The sequence below is a fragment of the Sorex araneus genome, chromosome 3, assembly GCF_027595985.1.
Source record: "Sorex araneus isolate mSorAra2 chromosome 3, mSorAra2.pri, whole genome shotgun sequence".
NCBI classification, from domain to species: Eukaryota; Metazoa; Chordata; class Mammalia; order Eulipotyphla; family Soricidae; genus Sorex; species Sorex araneus.
The window spans coordinates 79,805,786-79,833,158 of record NC_073304.1 but is presented as its reverse complement, the minus strand read 5'-3'; the positions used below and the strand labels follow the sequence as shown (position 1 = coordinate 79,833,158).

Below are 27,373 nucleotides of genomic sequence, written 5' to 3'. Positions count from 1 at the left end.
TTTTCTGGAAAAGACAAAATTACAGAGACCAAGATGGAAAGATCTGTGGTTACAGTGGGGAAGGGAGTTAAAGAGTGAATAAGCTGAGCATAGAAGATTTTTAAGACAGTGAAAGTGAAAAGACTGTATATTATAATGATGCTTATCTGTCATTAAGCATTTGTTCAAACCCATAGAATGTACCAGAGATGAAGTCTAAGGCAAAATATGGACTTTGGGAGACTGTGATATGTCGAATATAGGTTCTTTGTTTAAAAATAATGCCAAATATGAATATATATTAATAACATATTAAATAGTGTATATCGTCCTGATGAGTAGATATTGACAACAGGGGAGGCTATGCATGTGTGAAGGCAGAGATTTCTGTTCTAATTTTTGTTGTGAACCTAAAACCATCATAAAAATTAAAGTCTGTTAAAATATTATTTGTTTGCAAAAAAGGTAAATGGTCTTCACAAAATGCCATTTTGTTTTAAACACTTTTTGGTGATATGTGTTAAAAAATGCCTTACATGATAATAAAAAATTTATTTTAGCAAATGGAAAATTTAAATCCACTAATATTCCCAGAGTATGTTTGTTAATAATTCACTTGTTGCCATGTAGTGGCTCAAAGAGTAAAATTTTTGCTTACGGTATTTCTAGCTTCAAAGAGATGAGCTCTACCAGACATCTAGTACAGTGTGACCTAAAAACATCAACCACTGCATGACCCAGACCATGTCCTCATCTTCCCTGAAGACATTCAAAATTAATCTGGAAGCATAAGTGGATAAAAGCTAAGAAAAAGGAGGCATTTGGGGGAATACAGTTCATGAAATGCAAGTTGGTAAAAGCATGAAATCTGACCAGCTGTAATGTGAATCTGTTTAAAGACGACTTAGTATCACTCATCGCTAAGGAAAGGAAGTTAAAATAGTCTAGGCAAGGAACAAGGCAGGCTCTGTTTGCTTACATACATAGAAATAGGTGTCAAAGTTGGAATGCCATAGGAAATGTCCAAGTTCTCTTAAAAGGAAGGATAATAAAAACTGATATACAAACCACCATAATACGAGAGTTTTCTGAAAAATTAAAGAGATGTGAATCTGAGTCTCACTAGTCCAGATCTTCGTTCTGGCGACTATTCTAAAAATACATGGAGGGACATGGTCAACAAAGGAACATGACGAAAGCATGCCATTGGCAGCGGCTCTCTGTTCTGGCCAGGGTTCTTTGAATACTGGATAAGACATGTGCAGAATGGAAAAGGTGCTGGCACCTCCCAGAGATCATGCTTGTGAAATAATTGCTTTTCAAGTCTGACTTGCTGATGTGGGTTGACTAGGTATAGTTTCTTCTATAGTCAAATTATGATATGGCTGTGTGTGTGTGTGTGTGTGTGTGTGCCTGGTATCAAGTTAAAATAAAATAAAGACTACTATACAAAAAGACTTTGGGGAGCATGGAAGTTGCTTACTTGCCTCAGAAAACTCAATGTCATATTATTTATGGCACTTTCAATGGGAAAGACTGAGGATCATATCTTGGTATTGTACTAATTTTAGGAATACTTGAAGCATCAATGGACGCATTAAGCCCACAGGGGTGTATTGTGCTTTGAGGACACAGCTCTGTCAGTCTCCCCTTCCAGTCACTGTCTGGTTTCCAGAACACTGGAAGGTTCTCAGTGGAGTCTGTTCTGGAGTTTGGAGACTCAAGTCTCCACAAAAGAATTGTTCCCAGTTCCCTGAGGGCTAACTTTCCATGGTCAGGGGGAAAGGGACTCGAGGCTAGCTTTGGTTCTCATTTAGTACAAGCATAAAACCTAGGGGATGTGGGGACTTATGTTATCACCATCTCTGATGAGAAGACTCTCTCCCTAGGTAGTGTTGAATTCTTGCCATAACTATAACACGTGCAAGAGCAATAAAAGCCCATGAAAGAAGTCAAACCACTTTTCAGAGTAAGCAAAAACAAACAACGCAAAAATCAAACTCGTTACCTCCTTGATGTAAAGGGAAATTTCTCCTCAGTGAAAAAATTACAGACCAGTCCTTATGGAATGCTTCCAATGGGTGAGAAAATAAAAATCAGAGAAGAGAGCCACAGGCAATATGAAATAATGGGGAAACCCTAAGCCATTTATCTCGGTCAAGCTAACAGGGCTAAGTACTTAGACACAGACTCATAGTCTATGCTTGTTCTCCTGAGGTCTGATCCCTGACTCTGACCACCCCTCTATCCTGAGTTTCCAGGTCAGTCTTCCTAGCAGCAGGGTGACACAGGCAAGCTAGAAAGTTAATTCAGATCTTCAGCTTGAAAGACTTAGCTCCTTAGACATCAGAATCTAGTCTTTAAAAGTTATACTATGATAAATTACTCCATCACTTCAACTTCCTAACTCTGACAATTTTCCTTACACCATTCCTAGGGTATTTTTCTATTTACCACAAAGGAAGCCCTCTTTGAGGCCAGATTTCACCAGCTACATGATCAGCCACTTCAGAGCTTTTGTGGGCTATCACGTGTAGCACCCAAATACATTTTGACTTCACATGATTAATTACAGAACAAAGGCTCCTTCCGTTTGCAGAACTTCACCTCTAGGCCCCAGGGAGTGGCATGTGTGTGTGTGTGTGTGTGTGTGTGTGTGTGTGTGTGTGTGTGTATGTCTGAAGAGAGGGAGTGGGGGAGAGAGAGGAAGAGAGAGACAGAGAAAAGGAAGGAGGGAGGAGGAGGGAGGGAGAAAGAGAGAGAGAGGAAGATGGAGAAAGAGGGAGGAGAGAAAGAGAGAGAAAGAGATTGTTGGGGTGTTGGGGTCCTGGACTTGCCCTGGAATGCATAATCAGTTAAAGCCAATCACTCTGCACTTGGTAGACGAAACACCCTGAGCCACCCTGGTGATTTAGGTGAGGAGTGAAAGGTAACAGCATTGCCTTTCCTTGTTCAGGGAGAGGTGTCTGGGAGACGGCTTGGAAACTGAAGCCGGCCCTGTGTCATAAATCTGCAAATTTAATTGCAGGCACAGCTAATCTTTGGAAAACCTTTCCGATCCTGATAATGAAGACATGCATGTGCTTGTAAACCCCAATGCCCCCCTCTTTGGTTTTGAAACCCGTACCACCTACTGAGTCTCACCAAAAAACTAGAACTGATCAGAGCCTGTTTGTACGGGTGTCTTAAAAAAAAAAAGGGTGAGGAAACGGGAGAGTATGTGAAGCAGGCAGTCTCTCTGGCGCCCATCAAATCATATGACCCAGGCAGCTCCCTATTCCATCTATTCTATGCCCAAGGTGGGAGCTGTCAGGAGTCCCACAGATAAGCAATTTAGAAATATTCTAGCTGAATGAAGGAGACTTACTTCGGGTTTCCATTGCAGTCTGCCAAGCTAGGGAAATAGAGTGCAGACAGATGCTCTCTAACGCTCTTATTTGAGCTCCCAAGAGCTTTGAGGCTTGGCACAGCCATGAATACCAAGGATCTTCACATGTTTTTTCTATTTTTTTCCTGATAAACTGAAAGTAACACAGTCAAGATTGTATTATGACTATGTATGCATACTTACATATACATGTATAATTTGTATCATAGTTAATAGTCAAACTACTCTGTCCTTTCCTAAATATGTCTATCCTCTTCAACAAAGTTTATTAAGATTTTAGGTGCTGGGAAAAATACACCCCTGTGGGATATGTTGGGGGAATTTGACCACCGAAATCCAAATGAATAAAATATTTGTTAATGGAAGAGAGCAGATTCTGTAATTAATTTCAGGGTAGTAAAAGAAAATATAGTAATTATTTATTTGTTCAAAAATTAACTCGACAGCTACCACATATAGCGGAATGCAAGATAGAAAGAAAACACAGAAATCCCAAGACATTGTTTTTATCTTCAGGGTCTTGTGATTTATTAAGAAAAAAAAGTATATAATAAGTGAATAAAAATGCACCAGTGCCAAATGGCAGAGATAATAAATTCCCCCAACTACTCAAAAATGGTAGAACCTGTAAACTGAAAGATGTATCAGGAATTAGGCAGTATTTGATCACAAAATTCTTTCAGGCTATGGTTGAGAGCACTTTAAATTTAATAGATATTTTTAAGGCAACTAAAATATTTTAAAGGTGTTTATGTACCACGCTGAATACGTGCTGCAGATTTAAATTATGGAAATGCAAATACATGAGACACTAGTGTGAACCAAGCATGCAGAGAACAGAGAGGGTGGCCGTTAAGTTGGCCCTAAAAATCACACTCTATTATTCCTCTAGAGGTATGTTGGGTCTTCAAACTACAGGCCTCTGCCTTGTGATCCTCAACAATGTTCTCATCCCTTTCTTCTTTAGTAGTTGAATTAATTTGCTGGCTAATTCCCAGCACACTTTCTGCCTAAAATCACAGAACAGAAAGACTGGGAGAAACCTTCAAGAGCATCTAAAATAGTTTTAAATCTAAAACTCCTAAACTTGGATGAACATGGTAAGAATCACCAAGGATAATCCTCTCCCACCTCCAATTCTTGCCAGGCAAAAGATGAGGCTGAAACCAAGCAATTTACAGAGGCAACCAAAGACAAAAATACGCTTTTGCCCTGTCCTCTCTATTGGGAGCTTTCTAAAAGAGCAAACCTCTAGTGACTACTACCCTGGGATCATGATTCGGCACATCTGTTCACTTTTATCTGAAACTTTCTAGGTGATCTGGAAGACCTGCAGATCTGGGAGAAGCTAATTTCTAACATGCTGCGCCAGGCTTCTGAAACCCTTTTATAATTTTCTACCAAGGATGATACTTACTTATGACTATGTATCTTCACCAACCCATCCCTAATCCCTAGACTACATATTTATTTAATGGCTCCCTCTCCTTCTCTTTCTTGCTGGGGACTGAACCCAGGACCTCATACGTGGGAGGCAGTTACCCCACCATCTGGCTACAGCTCCAATCCCAAGTCTCATTCTTCACTGCCATTTTCTCCTCCAGGCTCTCATATTCGGGCTCACTTAGTATCATTTTATACTATGTTGTTAAATTCCTTGCCAGTAAACAACTATTAGGTGAGGTGTTAAAGATATAAAGTTATAAATCAGGAATAAAAGACATAGTCTGGAATAGATGCATACCCCAGACAATATAAATAACAAGTTAGGGATGAATTAAACATTAAAGTATGAAAAGAAAAATGTCAGAAACCAAAAGGAAAAGCAGTTCTTTTTAGAATATTTTAGAAAATTTTGAGAGAAGCTGGATATAAAGGCAGTCATTAAAGGATGACTATATTTTGATCAGCAGAAATAGTGTGGTGTAAAGAAATCATCCACTAAGACACAACCATAAAAGAAAAGCAAGTTAAGACCACAATGACGCGTCACCTCATACCCCTGAGGCTCTCCGTCATCAAAAAGACAAGACAAGGGGCTAAAGAGTATAGTGGGTAAGGCACCTGCCTTGCATGTAGACAACTCTGGACCACATATAATCTCCTGTGCATGCCAAGAGTGATCTCTGAATGCGTGCTGAAAGTAGACTATAGATCGAACACCATGGCTACTCAATACCTCTATTGCAAACCACAATGCCCAGAAAGAGAGAGAGAACAAAAGGGAATGCCTTGCCACAGAGGCAGGGTGGGGTGGAGGGGATGGGGGGGAGGGATACTGGGATCATCGGTGATGGAGAATGGGCACTGGTGGAGGGATGGGTACTCGAGCATTTTATGATTGAAACATAAGCATGCCCAGAGTACCATTAGATGTGATCCAACTCCCAACTCTCACCCAGAATAATAATAAAAAAAAAAGACAAGATGGGGCTGGAGAGAGACAGTACAGAGGTTAATGGGCATGCTTTGCATGCAGCTGATTCTGGTTTGATCCCATGCATTACAGGATCCTCTGAGCATTGCTAGGGGCATCCTTGAAGGTCCCCAAGTACTGCCACAGTCCCTTGGGTAATCCCTGGTATCACAGGACCCATGAAAGACAGCAGCCCCAGGTCCTTGATTGAATCACCAGACTGGCTGGCTGAGAATTGATGGGATGGGCCCTTGAGCCTCCTGAGCATTGCTTGAGTGGCTGCCATCCTCCCCACTCCACACCTTCCCCCTCCCCCGACACAAAATGACTGATACATACTGGTGTGAATGTAGAAAGAACCCCTTGAGTGCTGTTGACTGGATTTTACGTTGGCATGTTTATTGCAAATAATAGTAAGGAGGATTCTCAATAAATGACGACTTTATTCTATGATTGAGCTACACCACCTCTAAAGTAGTATATCTAAAGAAAATGAACTACTCGGGGCTGGAGAAATAGCACAGTGGGTAGGGCGTTTGCCTTGCACGCGGCCGACCCGGGTTCAAATCCCAGCATCCCATATGGTCCCCTGAGCACGGCCAGGGGTAATTCCTGAGTGCAGAGCCAGGACTAACCCCTGTGCATCGCCAGGTGTGACCCAAAAAGCAAAAAAAAAAAAAGAAAATGAACTATTACCTCGGAAAGATACCTTATCACATTTATAGTAGTATTATTTAATATAGTAAGTTAAAGAAATATGCATTTATTGATTTGTTAGTGGATAAAAAAGCTGCGATATATACATATATATACACACAATGAAATATTATTCAACTATAAAAATAATGAAATTCTATCTTTTATGAGAAAATAGATGCATCCCTGGGGCACCATAGCTAAGAATATAAGTCAGCAAAGAAGGACAAAAGATCCCACCTATTTGTTACATCTTTGAAAACCAAAAAACAAATTCAGGAAAAACAAACAAGACTTGTAGTTATTCTGGGTGAAAGGTGGTGGGAGGCAAGCTGGTAGAAGTACAAACTTCTTTTATAAAAAGTATCAGTACCTGTGCTGAAAGTAGATAAAGGACCAAACATGATAACCTCTCAGTATCTGTATTGCAACCATAATGCCCCAAAGTAGGGAGAGAGTATGGGGGAAACTGTCTGCCATGGAGGCAGGGGGAGGGTTGGATGGGGGCGTATACCAGGGATATTGGTGGTGGGGAATGTGCACTGGTGGAGGGATGGGCATTTGATCATTGTGTGATTGTAACTCAAACACAAAAGCTTGTAACTGTATCTCACGATGATTCAACTAAAAAAAAAATCTCACACAAAGACAATGACCTAAAATAAGTCTACTTGAATAATTATATAATATATAATGTTAAGAGAACAAAAATGATCTTTTAAATCCTCCTCAAAAAAAAAAACCGGTATCAGTACCAAGTGGATAACATACACAATGACCTTGGCCAATATTGCTATTATGTACTGGATGTTAAAAAAGACAATAAGTTTTGAGCTCTTATCACAAAGTTTATTTCTTTTCATTGCCTCTATATGAGAAGACTAATATTAGCTGAAACTATTGTGGCAATGATTTTACTATATACTTAAATCCAACCATTATGCTTCACATGGACTGGGGCGATAGCTCAGCGGGTAGGGCATTTGCCTTGCACGTGGCTGACCCAGGTTCGATTCCTCCGTCCCTCTCGGAGAGCCCGGCAAGCTACTGAGAGTATCCCACCCGCTTGGCAGAGCCTGGCAAGCTACCCATGGCGAATCTGATATGCCAAAAACAGCAACAACAAGTCTCACAATGGAGACGTTACTGGTGCCCGCTTGAGCAAATCGATGACAACGGGATGACAGTGCTAAAATGCTTCACATATGTAGTGACAAGTTTAATCATTTCCTCTAGTATGACTGTCAACTATTTCTTAACAACACTGGAAAAAAAATGTCTTCTTTGTTAAAGTAACAATACTGAAGAAATTTTTCCAATGCATACATCAGGCAAAATGTGCAGGCGAGGAAAGAGTGTGTGGTGACAATGGACACAATGGGGATGAGAATGTGGGAAATCAAGCTGAAAAATGAGCTAAGGGTAGTTCTTGGAGATGCACACTCTAATTTGAGGAAGATATGAAATACCTGAAAGAGCTCAGACTTCACTGACAAGACTAAAATCTGGCTCTTTATCCTCATTTTGTTGTTTGCTAGCTATCCTGTGGTGCTAGCAATTTACTTACTCTTTATAGTGCATACCTGTGAAAAAACACTTTTATAGGGATATTTGAAGTACCTTGTGAATTACTGACTGTTAGTAGCATGGCTAATTCTTTTCCCTTTGTGTCATCAGTAATAAAAAACAATAGAATGTGTTTAAAGAAACAGATGTGATCTATATTCTGTTTTAGAAAGATGAGTGTAGGTAATGTTAAGAGCCATTAAAGAGGAAACTGGAAAACCACAAGCAGAGAGAAAGTTTAGAAGGATATGAATGTGACAAGTCCTGAAGTAGAGCAGAACAATTGGGAAAACAGGTTAAAAATTAAAAAAAAAATCTTAAGAATAGGCCTCAGTCAAGAATGGGATGTACTAAACTTCAAATGAAGGCTGGCTTTCTGTGAGAATAGAATGTGTCTTAGTGTGTGTCTAAGAATTAGAGGGGAAATGCTTCTGGTAGAAAGAGTTGGGAAGATGGCAAAGAGGTGATGAAACTCTGAAAATTGCTGGACATAGCTAGTGAGAGAAGGTAGAGCAGAAAAGAGGAACACTGACCTCCCCCTGGGGGGAAGGTCCAGCTTTAAGGAATCGAATAAAATATAGAGGCTAATGAAAGAGAAATCAGAGTATCTCCTTTTTCACTTCTGCAAAATGAGAACCAGAAAACTCCCAGTGCAATGCAGCATTTCAAGACGGGAGAAGCTATCCTCACCATCTGAAGCTAGCAGTGGTTAAGAGGTAGTCATTTGATTTCACAGAATGTAGACCTCACCTTAGTGATGAAACACAGAGAGAAGAAACTTGAACCCCTGACATAGAAACAATCTGCACTGAGATTCCTATACAATAGTAAAATAAAATTTGTTTGTTTAAGCAACAGTTATTTTGATCTTTGTTATGACAGTTGAGGCTTTTTCCTTATTGTATCAGTAAGCAGGGAAATGAATATAAATTCTTCTTTTAAGGAACTAGAAGAGGAAGAAAGGAGATAAAATGATAGTTGACAAGAGGGCCAGAAAAGATCTTTTACATTAATTCAAAAGACATATGGACATCAATGCTTATTGCAATGTTTAGCAGAATAGCCAGGATGTAGAAACAACCTAAATGTCCAATGACAGATAAAGAAGTTTTATCATATCTATACACACAATGGAATATTTTGTAGCTCTAAGAAAAGGTGAAATTATGCAGTTTTCTGTAACTTGAATGGATCTCGAGGGTATCATGACAAGTGAACTAAGAGGGAGAAAAACAAATGCAAAATAATCTAACCTATCTGTGGAATAGAGAGCGACAACACATACATCAACAACAAATCGAACCTTGGCCTTGGATTATAAGATTTATCCTCAAACAGTGGGCAAAGGGGTAGGTAGAAATGTATATGGGACCAGAGGTGATCTAAGGACACCTCTGGTTGAGGGTCAAGTGCACTTTGGTAACTTTGTACATCAGTACAGCACTTAAACATGATTGCAATCACATTACACAAACAATAATGAAATAAAAAAATTAAAAAATATCAAGAGGAGGTTTTTAGTTTTTAATTAATAAATCACCTGGCAATTTCTACCACTTCAAGCTTATAGTTCCTTTCTCTGTATTGGTGGTATATTTTTTATTTTGCAGAAACACATTTAAATTCCTTGCTTAGAAAATAAGTGGGTCTTCTTCCTTCTCCCCTCTTGTTTTTTTTTGGGGAAGGGACATGCATCTTCATATTCAGGGGCTACTCCTTAGCTGGTTCAAATTGCAACGGGGAAACTTCAAGTGCAATGGGGAAATTCAGAGATTTCCCAAAAAACTAGAGAGTGAGTATTTATATTATTGTAAGTCCTCCAAAACATGAAGCTTTTTTAGCAGGAGAGTGTATACAAAACATTTAACCACATAACAGAGGGCTAGGGAAAGGAAAATTAACTTGTTAGAAGTTATAATGATCATGTAGGTAGGTTAGTAAGGCAGAATTCATTAAGTAAAAATTTCAGTTTGTGGAACTTTTCCCAGAACTATCTTTAGAACATAAAGAGAGAAATATCTGCAATGTCTACAATGAAAGAGTAGTTTCTTTGTGGGTTGAGTGATGACCTCTCAAAGTTCCCAGTTCCTGGTTGCAAAGTGACCTGAGCACGGGAGCACTCTGAGAACAGCTAGAACCACGCCCCATCCCTGTACCCCATACCAAGCAGCTCTGATCTATCTGTTGTCAAGGGCATGGAAGTTGCATAATTAACCATAATAACCACAAGTAATATACTTAAACCAAAAATCCTGCTGGCATTTAGCTGAACTGAAAACATACACACACACACACACACACACACACACACACACACACACACACACACACACACACACACACGCACATCAATGTCCCCATGGTGTAAGTTCTAACTGTGTGTATATTTCAATTTCTTATTTTCTTTTCACATAAAATTTACCCAACTCCTTATTCATTCATTACTTATCCATTATGGTTTTTTAAATGACACATTTCAAGTTTGCTTTGGCTCAGGGTAAATTATTTACCAAGACTTCATTCCTGGAGCTGACTCCTCTGGGGCTTTTTTACCTTTTGCAAATTCATGGTTCATTTTGTGGGGTGGTAGTGGTTTGTGGCCCATATGTGGGCATGAGTAAGCAGCAGTTTAAGACATCTGAGATGGTGGTACATTTTATTTTAAAAATGACCTGATATCAGAGAGGAAATTTAGGTCAGAGGGCTGAGCACATGCATTGAATGTAGGAGGTCTGGTTCAGTTCCCGGCACCATTTGGTTGCCTGAACACTTCTGGGAGCACTCCCCAAGCAGAGAACTATGATTAGTGCCTGAAAACTGCCAACTGCATCTCTCCAACTCCCCTAATAAGGCTTATAATCCTACTAAACAGGAAAACAAAATATATGAAAAATTGACACCATTAATTTGAAAAGACACATGTGCTCCTACATTCATCACAGCCTGTTCACAATAGCCAGACAGGAAATATTACCAACAGTAGATGAATGAACACAGAAAATGTGCTATTCAATGGAGCACTCAAGAGGGACTACTGAGCTAATTTTGTTTTAAAGGAAAAGCTTTGCTATTATCATGAACTTGGAATGAGCATGAGGAGATTTAAATTGACTAAGCATGAGGTGACCACATGAATTAAGGTAGAAAGAAAGAATGCTTCATGATTTCTCATTATAATATGTGAAATGAAAAAGAAAGCAAAAAAGCCAAAATTAAATCCCATGACTAATAACAAAATAATGAAAGGGAAGTTGTAAGGAATGGGCAGAGGGGTTCAACTGGACAGTAGTTGATGGGGCTACAATGTTGATGGTGAGTATGTGTAGGATAACATTGCCACAGGAAGCTTAGGTTTATTTGGGTTACTCCCATCACAGTGCTCCCATTCCTCTGTGTTTATTTGTAACTTCTTTCTTTGTGCTCTGTTAACTTATAAATAGTGTTTTTCTCTTCTCCTTAAGTCCTTTGCATAGTTAATTCACAGCAATGTCCTTTTTGTATGGGCACAAGAAGACAGTTAATGCTACGCTTTTGTAACATGGGAGTTAATTGACTCCAAATGATATTTTCCTCCTGGGCATCTGTTCTCTTGACTTAAGCCTCAGTTGCCCTAACTTCCTATTATCCCCAAAAGCAGGGTCCCGATGAGGGACTAGATGGACCCAGGGCAAGCAGTGAGCTATGTGCCACCCTGGCATTGAGATGGGCCTGGCCAAAGTACAATAATGCTTAACTGTAAGTTAAGAGCTTGGTCATGGACAAATTCTGTCATGATCTAAAAAGTAGTAACTAGATTCGGACCTTACTAGGGTTAGGAATGATTAATCTGGCCTGAGCACTGTATTCTTAGTCTGTGGCAAGATGTTCCCAGGAGAGCTGCCCTACAAGCCTCAATATATCTCTTACTATGTCCAGACAAAAATAACTAATATTGGGGCTGGAGCAATAACACAGTGGGTAGGGCGTTTGCCTTGCATGCGGCCGACCCGGGTTCGATTCCCAGCATCCCATATGGTCCCTTGAGCACCGCCAGGGGTAATTCCTGAGTACAGAGCCAGGAGTAACCCCTGTGCATGCCGGGTGTGATCCAAAAAAAAAAAAAAGCAAAAAAAAACACTAATATTAAGAAGTAGAATTAAGATGTTAATTAAGTTACTGGATTGAGGAAAGGAGAAAAACACTTTAAGTGGTATTTTGCCCTTGAGCAAAGGAAGGACTTTCTTATGCTGATTTTGCTACCAGACTGGGTATAGCATCTACCCAGAGTGCTGGGGAGTGGAGAGAGGAGAGAGTTGGCGAGAGTTGGGGGAGAGGCAGAAAAAGAGAATCAGAGAGCTGTTGGGAGACAGAGGAGGGAGCAAGATGGAGAGCAGAGAGATGAGCGGGAGAGACAGGAGGAGACAGGAATGAGGGGCAGTGTGAGACCAGAATGGGGGGCTCAGAGAGATTGGAACTGGTGCGTGGGGAGAATGGAATAAATGACATCTGATCAATCAACCAGCTTGGCCCTTGTTTCCTCCTCCGTCTGCCCCATGGCACGGGCTGCCCTGGCTAGGGGAGTGGCCCGAGACCCTCCAAGAGTCATCTGGGCCTTCCCTGGCCACCCAGAGTTTATACAAGTGTGGTGTGGTATTTATACGTGCCCAGAAGTAAGTCTCTATCCTGAAACTTCTATGATGTTATAATTGCAGCTGCCTCCAAAAACATTAAAAAAAAAAAAAGACATTAAAGAACAGACAAAGGCAGCAGGTTTGGGGTGATAGCTCAAGTGTCAGAGCACATGCCAAGCATACATAAGGCTTTAAGTTCAATTCCTGGCACCACATGGCTCCCGGAGGACCTGGATTCGGCCCCTATAAACACAATAACAAAACCGAACCAAAAAAATTGACGGTAGCCACAAAAATTATGCGACCATTTTCAATTTTGTGATGTATTTTTCAAACATGTATTGTCTGTAGATTTAAAAGGGAGAGAGATGTATGCAAATCTTTGGCTATCAAGAGACACAAATATAAAAATGCATTTGTGTTTTTTGTATTTGTACAAAAATGTAGGAAAAAATACAACTGAGGCAAAGCTACCCCTGAGAATGAAGGTCTGGTTGAACTACAATAAACTACTAAATACAATGCTGAATTCTGACAAATACAAGAAAGTATTTGTGTGTGTGCACTTTCAATGAAAAAAAAAAAGTGAACTTCAAGCCCAAAATATGGGGAAAGAACTGGGGTAGAAAGCAAGGCAGCTGTAGTTATTTAGCAATTGTAAGAGGTCAATGAACATTCTATGAGGCCCAAATCTCTCTCCACCCTGACCTGCAGATCTTAGCTTGAAACATCTATATAATACAATAACTAAGGAGCTTAAGGGCCTTAGTTGAAGGGCATAATTTTATACATGAAACAGTTTCTCAGAAAGTTCAAAAATGGTATTATCTAGATTTATAGAGATTTTAAGCTAGATGAGATTATTGTGAATATTTAATTTCTGATCTATCCTAATCAAACAGTTCACAGAGATGGCCACTGGGTAATCTGGGCAGTCAATTTGATCTTGTAGCCCCAAATCACAGTGAATTAACGTAAAAATGCTACCCTTTAACTCTATCTAAATTTCTTTTTCACAGCATTGAGCACTGACTGCAATCAGACAGGAGAAAAGAAGGGCCTGATATATTTCACAGGAGGACAAGTTCCAGTACCAGTAGTATCCTGAGGACCCTTCCAGCATAGACCAAACCATAGACTAAAGTTCTAGGGACTAAGTAGCTTTTGGGTTTGTGCCTGGACAAAAAAGTTTGCTCTTTTGCTACCTATTATGCTTTGGCTTAATGCTAAAAAAATCCAATGCCATAATTTTAGTGGCAATCAAATTTTTATTTATGCTGCCATATGTAGCTTCATATAATTAATCTGCAGGTAAACTACATCTCCACTTATATCTAGCTCTCTTCTATGCCAATTCAGAATCTGACTCTGATACCATCTTAATACTAGGGTAAAACTTTTATTATGTTTTGTTTTGGCGACATCCCTGGTGTTGCACAGGAGACTATATAGGATGTTAAGTATTGAACCCAGGTTGGTTGTGTGCAAGGCAAACACACTACCCCCTGTACTATAGCCCTGGCCCTGATACTAGGATAAATCGTATTTGCACACAAGGCACAAGAAGAATATGGAGCACGAATATTTTTATTGCAGTCATCTTTGTGTTCAGAGATTGTTCTAGGTTTCACAAGGGAGAGATGTCACCCTCTTGTGGAGATCAGTTATCTAAAACACTGTCTAAAACAGTGTGTTTTATGAGAAAACAGTCTGAGTGAAAAAAGAAGTAAGTATATCACCTTAAAAAATATGACCCCAAGTTGTGTTTAATTCTTGCATGTATTTAAAAGTGAATTTGTCCCTTTGAAACATTTTTATGGCTTTTTAATTTTTCTCCAAAATTTGATTAATTGTAGAGGGTCTTCAAATGTAAGTTAAAAAAATTAAATGGGTAAAACTTCTTTTCATTAGATTTCTACTACCTTTTTTTTTACACCTCATGATTACAAGCTATCAAACTTTCATTTGGTTATTTTTGTATTTAAGGACATCTTTGTATGATACTATTTAGTGTGATTGGGATTTATTGGATTTATGGGAAAAGTATAATAAAATGGTAATGTCAAACATCAGTAAATAGGTGTCAGAACAAAGCAATCATATTGGTTCTCATTTAACTGTAGTCAAAGAGTTCAGGATAATTATTTTATCATACTGAATATATGATTTCAACAGAAATCATACAGAGCACAATTTTTTAAAAAGTCTTCATCTTTAAAAAGTCAGCCTGAGTATTAATCAGTTTAACTGAATAGCAACAGTACACATAATATGTTAACATTTCCTAACAGATTTTGTAAACACGCTGCTTCCAGGATATTTTATTAGTCATCATTAACTTTCAGAGATGTTATTTTAGGGTGGAATCTTGGTGATCCATCTCAAAAAGCACGGCTGGAATGAAGAGACCCCTGAAATGCTAAATGACAAGAACTGAAAAGGGTCTGGTGAAGTCATGACCCTTGGAAGGTGTTGGTTTACAGAGTGTGAAGTAGGTAATTCAACAGCTGTACCCAGGAAGCAACTTGCAAAGGTTCACAGCCAGGAATCATCAAAAATGCTATTTTGCAGCACAGCTGACATCCACCGCCACCACACAACACAACTAAATTATGTGATAGAATACTCTAACTTCTGTGATAGGAAAATACTCCTTGGGATAAAGTTCAATGTTCTAACTGAACATTCTTAAAACATAAAGCATCAATTATGCTCTCTACTGGTTTGGAGGGGGGTGTGCAGAAGGAAGTTACCATTTAGGACTTCAACAACAAAAAAGCAAATTCACTAAGGACTAGACTCAAATTCTGAGGTGCAAAATATGAAGCAAATACTGGACATTCTGAGATCACTGCTGGATTTCTGGCCTTCAGGTACAGGATGTGGAGGGCTGACTGGCCGGGGTTACTCTGTCAGAGCTTGGGCCCTTTGAGCCCTGCAAAACATGGGAGCTTATTTCAGCTTAAAGGGCAAAGTGAGCAACTGCAGGGCATGAGTAATGAATTGGATGTCAAGATTTCTAGGGTCTTTTTTCATAATGCTGTAAACAATTTATTTTCTTTCTTTTCTTTTTATCTCCTTTTGGTTACACACGGTGGTACTTAGGGTACCATGCGGAGCCAATGATGTAACCAGCATTCTAGTCCCTTTCAGCCATCTCACGGGCTAAATAATCTATTTTCCTAACTAACAAATTCACTTAATCCATTGCCTCATATATCTATATAAAGAATACACTCGCTTTAAGTCCTGAGTTTCTAAGGAGGCAATGGTGGAAAGACATGTTGGTAGATATTTGTGGAAAGACATGTTGGTAGACATTTGCAAAGCTCCTAGGTTTCTGAAAAAAATAGTACTGAGATAATAGGTAGAAACTCAGTAACATTTAAAAAAAAAAGAAAAAGAAAAAGAAAAAAAGAAACCCCCCTACCTCTACCTAACTTTGCTACTTTAAGTTTAAAAAGGTATGCATTGGGGGGGATGCAGGGAGATTATAAAAATAACTTCCTAAAGGCGAAGTATACAAACATATTAAGTGTGTGTAAAAATAGTATGTATATATACTTTTTCTCTCATTATAAAGTCAAGAAAAGAAATAGCATATTATAGAATTTCATATTTCAAAGTTTAGTAAGATATAGGGGCTGTCCTTAAACCACTTTTCTTAATTTGTGGAAATAATTCTTATCTTCTTTTCTCTAATTTGGATGAGACTCTCAGACATCTGTTCTGCAGGAGAAGTGCGAGACTTACTTGAAGTTTGAATCCGTAACACACATCACCACAGTAGGGCAGGAGGGAAGAGATACAGTGCAGAAGGGTGTTTGTCATGCATATGCCTGACCCACGTTTGATCCTCAGAGTATCCTCAGAAGTGATCCCTGAGCACAGAGCTAGACAGAAGCCCTGAGCACGGGTGGGTGTGGCCCCCAAACCACATCAAAACAGAAAACAAATAGTAGCACAGAGGAAACCTGATCAAAACGGAAAGAGCAGAAGCAGCCCTGAAATCTCTCAGCAGATCTTTCAGACAAACAGCACCATATTCAGCCTCTTCCTAAGGAGAAGCCTCTTTCTCTTTTTCCCTTGGCCACTCAGAGTATAAGTTTTTCTTCTACCCCCTAACTAATAAAATTGTGAGGCTGCAATGTGGCCTCGCGGCAAGCAGTTTGATGTCCCCAGCAGGATACGGGGAGTCAGGAGTGGCGCTGTAAATCCAGAGCGGGGCTTCAACACCGTGTGAAGTGTGGCCCAAATTTCAGAGATTTCCCTTTGATGCAAGTTCAGTATATTAATAGGAAAAGCATTCACTTTTATTTGTCTGTACTGTCTGCGACAGCAAGGCAGCCTCATTTAGCTCTGGCCAACGTGAAAATACACAGAGAAGCAATCTGTTGCAAATTAGCACAACTCCCCTTTCATTTACTAGTTAGTAATTGGAAGGGGTTAAGAAAGTGTAACTTGTCAGATCATGGGGAGGTATCTGCTGGTGTGGACAGCAATTCTCTCCCAGTTTCCCTAGGAATCAGGAAGCAACAACTCTTCGTCCTTGTGCCCTGGTACTGGAAAGCAAATAGTGACATGTGTGAAATGGGCACGTAGGCAGGTGTGAGACAGCAGTTTTTCCAGACTCTTGAAGGGGCTACTTATGAGTCAGTCAGAACCTTACCTTTCTTTAGATATGTTTTTACTCTCCCGTTTCCAAATTGTCTTGAAGTCACTGCAGAACTCATACCACACCATAAACACATAATTGGGGGTGATATCTTTCTCTCCAGACTTCGGTTTCATCCCAAAGTACTTGACTGTTGTTTCAAAACTGCATCAGGTAAGGGAAAAAGAGAGAGTGAGATGGGGCAGGGGGTTAAGAAACATGACAGCCAACCCACTAGGTAAGAAATGGGATGCTGGGAACAATGTCTCCGCACTCTGCAAAAACTGGGGCTCAGAGTCATTGTAGCTTCTAAATCCCAGAAGATCTATTTACTGGAAGCCACTTTTCCAAGAAATTCTATGTGATAGGGCTAACTCCTAGATATATCATTATCTGTAAAACACTAGTTTGAATAACGCTGGGTATGAGTGTATGTAGGTAATACAATTTGGGTTTATTTATTTATTTTGGGGTTTTGGGTCATACCCAGCAATGCTCAGGGATTATACCTGGCTCTGAACTCAGGAATCACTTCTGGTGGTGCTTGGGGGGGGGGGGCACCATTTGGGATGCTGGGGATTAAACCTGGGTTAGCCACACGCAAAACAAACCGTACCCACTGTATTTTCACTACAGTCCCAGTTTGGGCTTATTTTTCATTAAATTCATGTAAGTCTCCCTGATTTCAATTAATGGAACATTGATGTCATAATAATTCTATAGCTGTCATATTAATTCTATAGAATTCATATATCAGATAGCTGTCATATTAATTCTGTAGCAGATAGCCCATTGGGAATTCATAATCTGTTGTCTTCCATTGAAAAATCAAGAGCCTGAGTGCCTTCATTCTGGTAGCCATTGACGGGTCTCTCCATTTTTCTCTAGGGCAGAGAAAAGACTCACACTAACTAATAGCTCTTTCAGGAAACTATGTTAAAATGATATGATACCAGAAACAAACCACCAATTTTATAAGACTATAATGAGGGGACAGCAAATTTTGGATGAAGCATTGTGTCTAGTCTTAAAAAATGATCTCCAATCTGGTGAGCAAAGGAGCCAGGCTTTCTGAAGACGATTATCAGGTACCACAAAGAACCCATGACCTTCCCTATGAGGGCCCTTTTCACACCAGACTATTCAGGCCTCCCAAGCAGTTCTTCTTGGAGGCACTAGTTTTGTAGCAATTTATAGCCCAGTATTCAATCTTTTCCTCCACACACCCCCACCCACCCCAACCCTCACAAGCTCATTTGCCATGAGCAAGAACACTTAAATAAATGACCCCCTTTTCTAGGGTGTTGGAAACTAATCAAAGCAGGAATGGCTGGCCAGGTTTATTACTCAGTGCTCTATCATCTGTTCAGACACGGCGTGCTTTTGTGGCCATCCTGAATACTGAGTTTCTAATAGAACTCTATTCAATGGCAATTGTAAAACCCCGAAGCCCCATTACTATTATGGAGCATACTTTCATCTCGTTCACAGTTATTGGGCAATATGTATCTCATAAGATTTTATCACATTTCACAGATGAACTGTTAATTGATTCCATGGCTATGATTAGCTGAGATCCAAGCTGGAGCAGCAGCTCTGAGTCCCATAAATTCTTTGTGCTTCTGTAAATAATAAATCTGTTTTTAATGTAAATTAAAACTACTGGTCAGGGAATTCTGGCTCCCAGTTATTAAAAGACTGAAAGTGCATAAGTGGAGAAAGGCAGTAACTGCAGTAATTTCTTAAGGGACTCTTTTATAATTCCAAACATACTTATTCTGCAACAAAACCAGTAATGGAAAAACATAGCAATACCCATGTTCATCCCAGACACAACTCCTAATTCAGTGGCAGTCAAAATACCGATAAAACCAAATGTACATTCTATAGCACATACTTTTCCTTCATGCAAGATTAAACATAATGCTTGTAGTCATGGAAATACAGAAGTCGAAATTTATGCAACCTATTGGAAGGGGCCATGACTTTGTGTGTGTGTGTGTGTGTGTGTGTGTGTGTGTGTGTGTGTGTGTGAAGCAAGGTGGTTTTTATTGAGTGAAACTTGTTAGAAAGATGTGAGAGGAGACAAAACATGTATTCAAGAGAGAAGACCGACTTCTCCCAAGTGGAAATAGGCAAGCAAAGAAACAAGTAAGCAAGATTCATGTTTAAGAGAGAACACAGGCTTGAAGACCAAGCATGATCTGACTGTTCTACAGAGTTAAGGCTTTAGAATTAGAATAATAATAATATAGGCATTATTATTATTAGTAGCAGTAGTAGTAGTATAATATACACATGAGTCTATGTGACCACTTTTCTTATTTTACAGATGAAAAGAGAGAGACCTGAAAAGATAGAATGAACGTTACTCATTATTCATTGCAGGTTGGGCCTGCATCTTAGGCCCCCTGGTTCTCAATGAAAAGCTCTTTCTGCTTTGCCATTCTGCTCATGAGCACTAACAGCCTTTCAGAAATTTTTCTGTTTCTACTTGAGATACAGTTGTCCCCGATGTCATCCCTAACTGGCTTTATCCCCAGAAAGAATCTCTAGCTCTTTCTCTTTCTTACGCTCACCTTCTATGCAGAACCCTGATTCTTCCTCCATTGACTTAGAAGAGAGGGTTTTCATTTTTCGTATTTGGAGGACAATTTACTTCCCAATTTTCCAGCAAGTAAAGGAAAGAGAGCAGAAATCCCAGCCACAATGCTTCACAAATTGCTGCAACACTTCTGGTATGATTGGCAGTCTAGATGGTGAGACTAAGAAAGTGCCAACCTTTCTGCAGTACTGAGTGGTGGCATGGTTGGCTGGGTTATGCCTGAGCTTGAGAAAAGCATAGATTGTCCCTCAGGCTTCCTATTTCTTATTGAAACTCATCACATGTCCTCACACCCTCTCCCTCAGGAGACTTAGGGGCAGTGCTTGCTCATCCCACCTCAAAGGGGTGAGCAACTAAAGAAATGCTGATTTTTTTTTTAAACATATGTGTCTTGGGGCTGGAGCGATAGCCCAGTGGGTAGGGTGTTTGCCTTGCACGCGGTCGACCCAACTTCAATTCCCAGCATCCCATATGGTTCCCTGAGCACCGCCAGGATTAACTCCTGTGAATTGCTGGGTGTGAACCAAAAATGCAAAATAAAACAAAACAAAACAAACAAACAACAACAAAAAAAAACAAGAAAAAACACATATGTGTCTTGGAAACTAAAAAGCAAGTGAACCTCTTCCTAAGAATTAAAGCGAAAGAGTCCCTAGGGATGCTTGACTTGGAACTCTGCAATTTTGACAAAGTCATTCTAACGGTGTGCCTGAATTTGATTTCCTCTTCGTTCAATGAAAGGCTAATGGATAGAATATAAAACTACAATTCTGATAAGTTCTAAATGATTCTTTCCCCATTACCCCCTAACAAAGCTCTGTATCCTTCTAATTAAGTTTTGATTTACCGAAGACTGATTTCTAAAAACCTTCTAAAATGTGGGCATGCAAACTGCTGGTATTTAAAGGCCAGGAGGACTTTCTCTAATAGACAGATTGCTAATCTTGCTTTTGAAATTTCCATTTGTCAGCAAGCCACAGTGTTTTAACTCTTAAGAGACTGATTTTCTTATTAGTCCTGCTTTGTAAAATTTAGAAATTTTACCCTCTTCCCTGTTTCCCATTCTCTCTGCTGTAATTCCTTGCCTGAGTTATATCTTTTTAATGTACCTAAAAAAATTTAAAGTGCAGACAAATGATTTTATCAAAGAGGCAAGAGCAAGAATGAACTGTTTTCCTCTTCCAGTGTTGAGATGCCAAGGCGGAACACATCATTTCTTGTTTTACATGCATGCTTTCAGAAACTGCTTAGGAAAAGCAAATACTCCTTAGCCTCAGAGTAAATTGTTTCTCTTGAGAATAAAACCTAAGAATTTACTAAATCTCACACAAATATTGCAACACTGACCACCAACCTCCATAAGAAGTGTAACCAAACAACTGTGGTTTCTACATTAAAGATGGGACTGAACATATTTCATGTATGACATGAAAGCTGGACTACCTTCACCACAAAGTCACGGAAAACGCTGACAACCAAAATTTATGACCACCCCCTACTCCTTGGCATAGCTAATGCACAGCAGCAGCTTTGCCATCTAAGGTGGGGCCTCCACGATCCTTAAACAATGCTCTTGAAGTAAGTTTCAGCATTCAGAGTACTTGCATATCGTGGATAGCACTGCAGGGAGCATAGGGGTGCAAATGTCTTATTTTTGCATCTATTTTTTGGGTCCTTGGGGTATATTCCAAGCAGTAGAATTGCTAGGGCAAATGGAAGTTCAACTCTTAAGTATTTTTAAGGAAGTTCCATATTGTTTTTCAGAAAGGCCAGAGCAGTTGACATTCTCACAGGCATTGAGAGAGAGTTCCTTTCTCCCCGCATCCCCCGCCCCCGATCCATGCCAGCACTGGTTGTTCTTGCTCTTTTTGATGTGTGCCAGTCACTGTGGTGTGAAGTGATATCTCAATGTTGTTTTGATTTGCATTTCCCTTGGAAATTGTGGGTAGACAGAACGTGTTTCATTTCTAGAGTCTGCATCTCAGAAGCACTCCACTCACATTTCAATGTTCAATGGTCCTGCCCCCACCTCATTTAATTATTTTTTTTTAGTGTGCTTAGGACTGGGTTTAGCAAAATGTCTGTAAGTTCTCTGCCATAACTACAGGCGAGTTCCTCAGTCTGTATACACTCACTCTTCTGAGGAGGAATAGCCAAGGAGACTAACCTAACCGACAAAAAGAAAAACCTTTCCAAGGGATCAGAGCCAGTATGACTGGGGCTCTGCCTGGCTGGGTGGGGTAGGGGCGCCATGCAGCAGAGATATGGCTCCACTCTGGAACTGAGAAAGAGATAAAAAAAAAAAAAAAGATGCCTGAGCAGATGAGACATTTTAAGTCTTTTACATTTTTTTCATTTTTTCTGCTTTTTGGGGGCACACAAAGAGGTCCTGGCTCTGTGCTCAGGGACAACTCTTGGCAGGCTCAGAGGAACATATAGGGTGCCAGGGATCAAGCCCTGGTTGGCTGTGTAGAAGGCAAGTGCCCTGCCCACTGTACCATCACTCTAGCCCTCTTCCAGTATCTGAAGGAGTTTTCCATACATAGAAGCTGGTACATTCTCCCTGTGTCCCCTCATTTGACAATACCTTCTAGGACCCAAGGAAAGACACAATTAGTTTCTCAGATGTTTGTTACTAATGGGCTTAGTCTAGCTAGACAGGAAGAAGGATCCCATTGTTCCTAACTTCCAGGAAGTGGTTCTGGAGCCGAGAGGGCATGTAAATCACTTCTGGATGATTCTCTGCTTCCTGAGGAAGAGGATTTCCATGTCCTGTTACAAGGCTTTCATACCGACTCCTGATACAATTTATTACTTGTGGATGCATAGTTGTAACAAAATGGAGCTAGAAAAATGGCTAGTTAGATGTTAAAATAAGTGAGAACAAGAGGAAAAAACACTGCAGGACTCTATTTTATGAGGTCCAGAGAGCTGAGCCAGGGAGACAGAGAGTAGAAAAGTGGAGGAGAGAGAGTGAGGGAAGTAGAAAGTCAGGCCATTAGGATTTAGTGGATACAGTGTCATTTGAGGCACATGGAAGGATTTCTGGATCTAGATGGCAGTCATGGTTGCACAGTCATGCTGAGGTACTTACTAATAAAAATGAAGAGCTGAGGAAGTGGCATTGGTGGTACAGACCATGTCTTTCATGTGTGAGATCCTGATTCTATTCCCGGGACTGTAAGCCCTGCACCGACTCTTACTTCACTACTGGGTGTAGCCTTTGTGACCCCCAAGAAATGACGAGCCCACATCACCAGGAGTGGGCCTCACAAGAGTGAAACAAATCATTAAAGAAATCACTAATGATTTAAACAGGACGTTTAGTGAAAGGATCAGAGCCAAGTCAGAGCTGCTTACCTTCTCTGCGCATTCTCCAAGTGACTCACTTCCATTTTATGTTCATTTTTGGCTGTCAATGAGAAACAATGATAGTTTAGGTATTGTTCACTTATTTTCTTCCATCAGATCCTCTGCATTATCTTCCAGCTTTGGTTATGCTTATTTGTTATCCAAATAATTTCAAACCCAGTGGTTGACTGACCCTCTGCTACACACTGGTAATGAGAGAGAAAAGAGAGAGGAGAAAGAGAGAGAGAGGAAGGGAAAGAGTAGGGAAAGAGGGAGGGAGAGGGAGAGGGAGAGGGAGAGGGAGAGGGAGAGGGAGAGGGAGAGGGAGAGGGAGAGGGAGAGAGAGAGAGAGAGAGAGAGAGAGAGAGAGAGAGAGAGAGAGAGAGAGAGAGAGAATAAACTCCATTATAAACTCCATTTATCTGCCACATTGTCCCTGCCTGCTTTCTTGGTAAGATTAGAGCAATTAAGGGTCACATAATTTGTACTTCTCACTGGATACCTTGTAGATGGAAAGGGAGTAATATTAATTATGCCTAGAAGGAGTATAATTTATCTCAGTTCTTAGCCTTGAATAAGAGATACTTCAGAATATTCCCACTAGTTCTTCTAATAGGGAAAGATAGTTGTAAATTAGAAGGAAGATCTATGCTTAAAAGGCATTAAAGGATTTAAAGAGGTTCCACTATATTAAGTCAGGCTCTGCCATATACCAACTGTGTGCCTATGGGCGAGTTGTGACCAATGTTGTGGTTACAGCCTCATCTGTCCTGTGACCATAATAAATACAACTACGCAGCTGTTTATAGAGATAAAATGAGATAATACATGCCAAGTGCTTAGGTTTTAATACATGATCAATAGAGGACATGCCAAGTATTAATAGTGCCTCATCATTATTGACTATTAATTTTAAAATGTAAATTGTATTAGGTGACTGTCTTATTCAAAATCTTCCAGTAATCTGTGATCACCTTTAATATAACCCCCCAAGTTTTCACAAGGCCCCAAGAGGTTCCGCAAGTCAAACATGACCTCCTCTCTCCATGCTTGTTCTTTTTCAGACTGGTTGGCCTCTGGCTAAGGGTTATTGGGATCTCTTCCCTGGACACTTGTCCAATTTGCAGGATTGACTCCCTCACTTCATTCAGGTGTCAGCTCAAATATTTCTGATCTCTCTAGATAAAAGACCTCCTCCTTACTTCAAATACCACCCATACTTTCTTTACTTCCTTCTGTTCCCTTCCCCCCCTCCACTGGGCTCGCTGCTTGACAGACTGTTACATGATAAGGAATCTTAAGTTCATCGAGAGCAGCAATTTCATCTTCTTGTGTTTCTGTTGTGTCACTTTAAACATGAAAAAGCACTTACATATCACATACATTATTGTAATTAATTTTATCACATACATTATAGCACTGTAGCATTGTCATCCTGTTGTTCATCGATTTGCTCAAGCAGGCACCAGTAACATCTCCATCCTGAGACTTGTTGTTACTTGTTTTTGGCATACTGGATACACCACGGGTAGCTTGTCAGGCTCTGCCATGCAGGTGGGATACTCTCTCTCTCTCTCTTTTTTTTTTTTTTTAAATTTTATTGAATCACCGTGAGATAGTTACAAGCTTTCATATTTGGGTTACAACCTCACAATGATCGAACACCCATCCCTCCACCAGTGCACATTCCCCACCACCAATATCCCTGGTATACCCCCCCTTTCCCACCCTCCCCCTGCCTCGATGGCAGACAATATTCCCCATACTCTCTCTCTACTTTTGGGCATTATAGCCTGCAACACAGACACTGAGAAGTCATCATGTTTGGCCCATTATCTACATTCAGCATGCATCTCCCATCCCAACTGGTTCCTCCAGCCATCATTTTCTCAGTGATCCCTTCTCTATTCCATCTGCCTTCTCCCCTCCGCTCATGAAGCAGTTTTCCAGCTATGGGGAAATCCCCCTGGCCATTGTATCTACCGTCCTTGGGTGTCAGCCTCATGTGATGCAACCCCACACTCCACAAATGAGTGCTGTCCCTCTATGTCTGTCCCTCTCTTTCTGACTCATTTCATTTAGCATGATACTCTCCATGTTTATCCATTTATAAGCAAATTTCATGACTTCATCTCTCCTAACAGCTGCAAAGTATTCCATTGTGTAGATGTACCAAAGTTTCTTTAACCAGTCATCTGTTTTAGGGCACTCGGGTTTTTTTCCAGATTTTGGCTATTGTGAACAGTGCTGCAATGAAGATATCATTTCTACTGTGCTCTTTTGAATCCTTGGGATATATTCCCAGAAGTGGTATTGCGGGGTCATATGGAAGCTCAATTTCTAGTTTTTTAAGGACTGCCCATACTGTTTTCCAGAAAGGCTGGACCAGTCGGCATTACAGGTGGAATACTCTCGGTAGCTTGCCGAGAGGGATGGAGGAATTGAACCTGGGTTGGCCTTGTGCAAGGCAAATGCCCTACCCGCTGTGCTATCACTCGGCACCCACATTATTGCAATAAATTTAAGGATATATATATATATATATATATATATATATCAGATAAAGGTTTCTTATGTGGTTGATTTGAGAGATACATTTCCCAGGCACAATAATTTATATTTAGAATATGAACAAAGGAAAAAGAAGATCAGGGTAAAGTTTTATATGACTGTCTAGTATAAAACAAAACTAACAAGATGATTCTTTTTCTGGCTTCCAGGGATTAAACTCAGGGCCTCTTATATGGAAGTATGTGCTCTACCAGTGAGCTATACCCCCAGTTCCCAAAATAATATTTTTAATATTAAATGTTTGAACCAGAAGTGTGGTTCAGCACTAGAGCATTTGCTTTGCATGAGGCCCTGGGTTCAACCCCCAGGGCTGCAAAATAAAACAACAGCAAATAAATAACTAAATAGAAAAATAAATAAATAAATAAATAAATAAATGAAGCCAAACAAAAATGAATCCTTACACCATACAGAAAGAGTAAGTCATATATATGGATATCATTGCAGGTAGAATTAAGTGATAGTTCTGTCTATCTTTTCTAATCTGTTTAAAAAATTTTTAAACTTAAGAAAAGTGGTTTAATATGTAAAATACTTTGAGAAAACAGAAAAACTAAGAACATTCATTATCTAAAGTCACCAAGATACTTAAGAGTTTCATCCCTATGAATGCCCTGAAAGTGACTGAAGTAGGAGGCTACTCTTCAAAGATAGTGTTTTTCTTTTAAATGCCAAATGTAATTAAGCCATGTTTATGGATATCCCTCTGGGAAGTAGTAAATTGTGAAATGAGGGGGAAGGGATAGAGGTTGAAACATCTTCCTAGTATTCTTTGCACAGTCTATTACTCTTTAATATACCATGGTTTATGGACCTGGTATGGTTGGTATAAACCAACAGGACACATAGTTAAGAAGCCATTTTTATTAGAGTTTTACAAATAGAGGAGTTGGGTCATGCTAATGAGGAAACAAAGGTACCCCACTCCTTCATGTGGTATCCATCTGATGGGAACACAACAGTTGTTTTTCATTTCTGAGAAAATCTCCTTGCCATGCAGTTTCCAGGAGAAAGTGATCTTGCCCGCCTCCCCTCAAATAGAAGCAAAAGCACCCTGACAGGGGAAAGAGGGATGGCTTTTCCACATTCATCTGATAAGGGGAACATTAACGTCGGGAACCACTGACTTATGGACAGGTCTTATGTTGGCACTCCTTTCTCCCCTTTTCTTGATAGATTTGCCAAACAAAAGATAATATCATCCAATTTAGTTTGGATATTTTACTGCTTTTCCTGGTTGCAGTTAAATTAAAAGAATAATCATTTCTGGTCTGTTAAAGAGTCCACCTTCATGGACCTCCTGATTGTTGCTCTCCCAGGCCAGGTGAGACCTGCCTAGAGCTAACATCCATAGGCCTTGAACTAAGTGAACTCTGTGTCGCTTAGTTCCCAACAGCCTTCACACCTGACCTGCGTTGTACAAATAGACCACTCCACAGCTCCTGACCTTCCACTTGCTGTTCTGCCATGTGTGTGTGGCTTGCCTCTGGGTGACATTACTAGGTATAGTCCAGAACCAGAGGCGGAATCCCTCCCT

General features: G+C 40.1%; 1 protein-coding gene across 2 annotated transcripts in view; it reads right to left on the bottom strand.

Annotated features, from left to right (window-relative positions):
- FMN1 (formin 1) overlaps window positions 1-27,373 on the bottom strand; it is a 475,774-nt gene that overhangs the window by 18,237 nt on the left and 430,164 nt on the right. For both annotated transcript variants that reach the window (XM_055132734.1, XM_004609543.2), the window contains 2 exons: window positions 23,275-23,326; window positions 17,325-17,474 (listed from right to left, as the gene is read on the bottom strand). In XM_055132734.1, coding sequence (XP_054988709.1) covers window positions 17,325-17,474; window positions 23,275-23,326 — 202 coding nt within the window. The remainder of the gene's footprint in view (window positions 1-17,324; window positions 17,475-23,274; window positions 23,327-27,373) is intronic.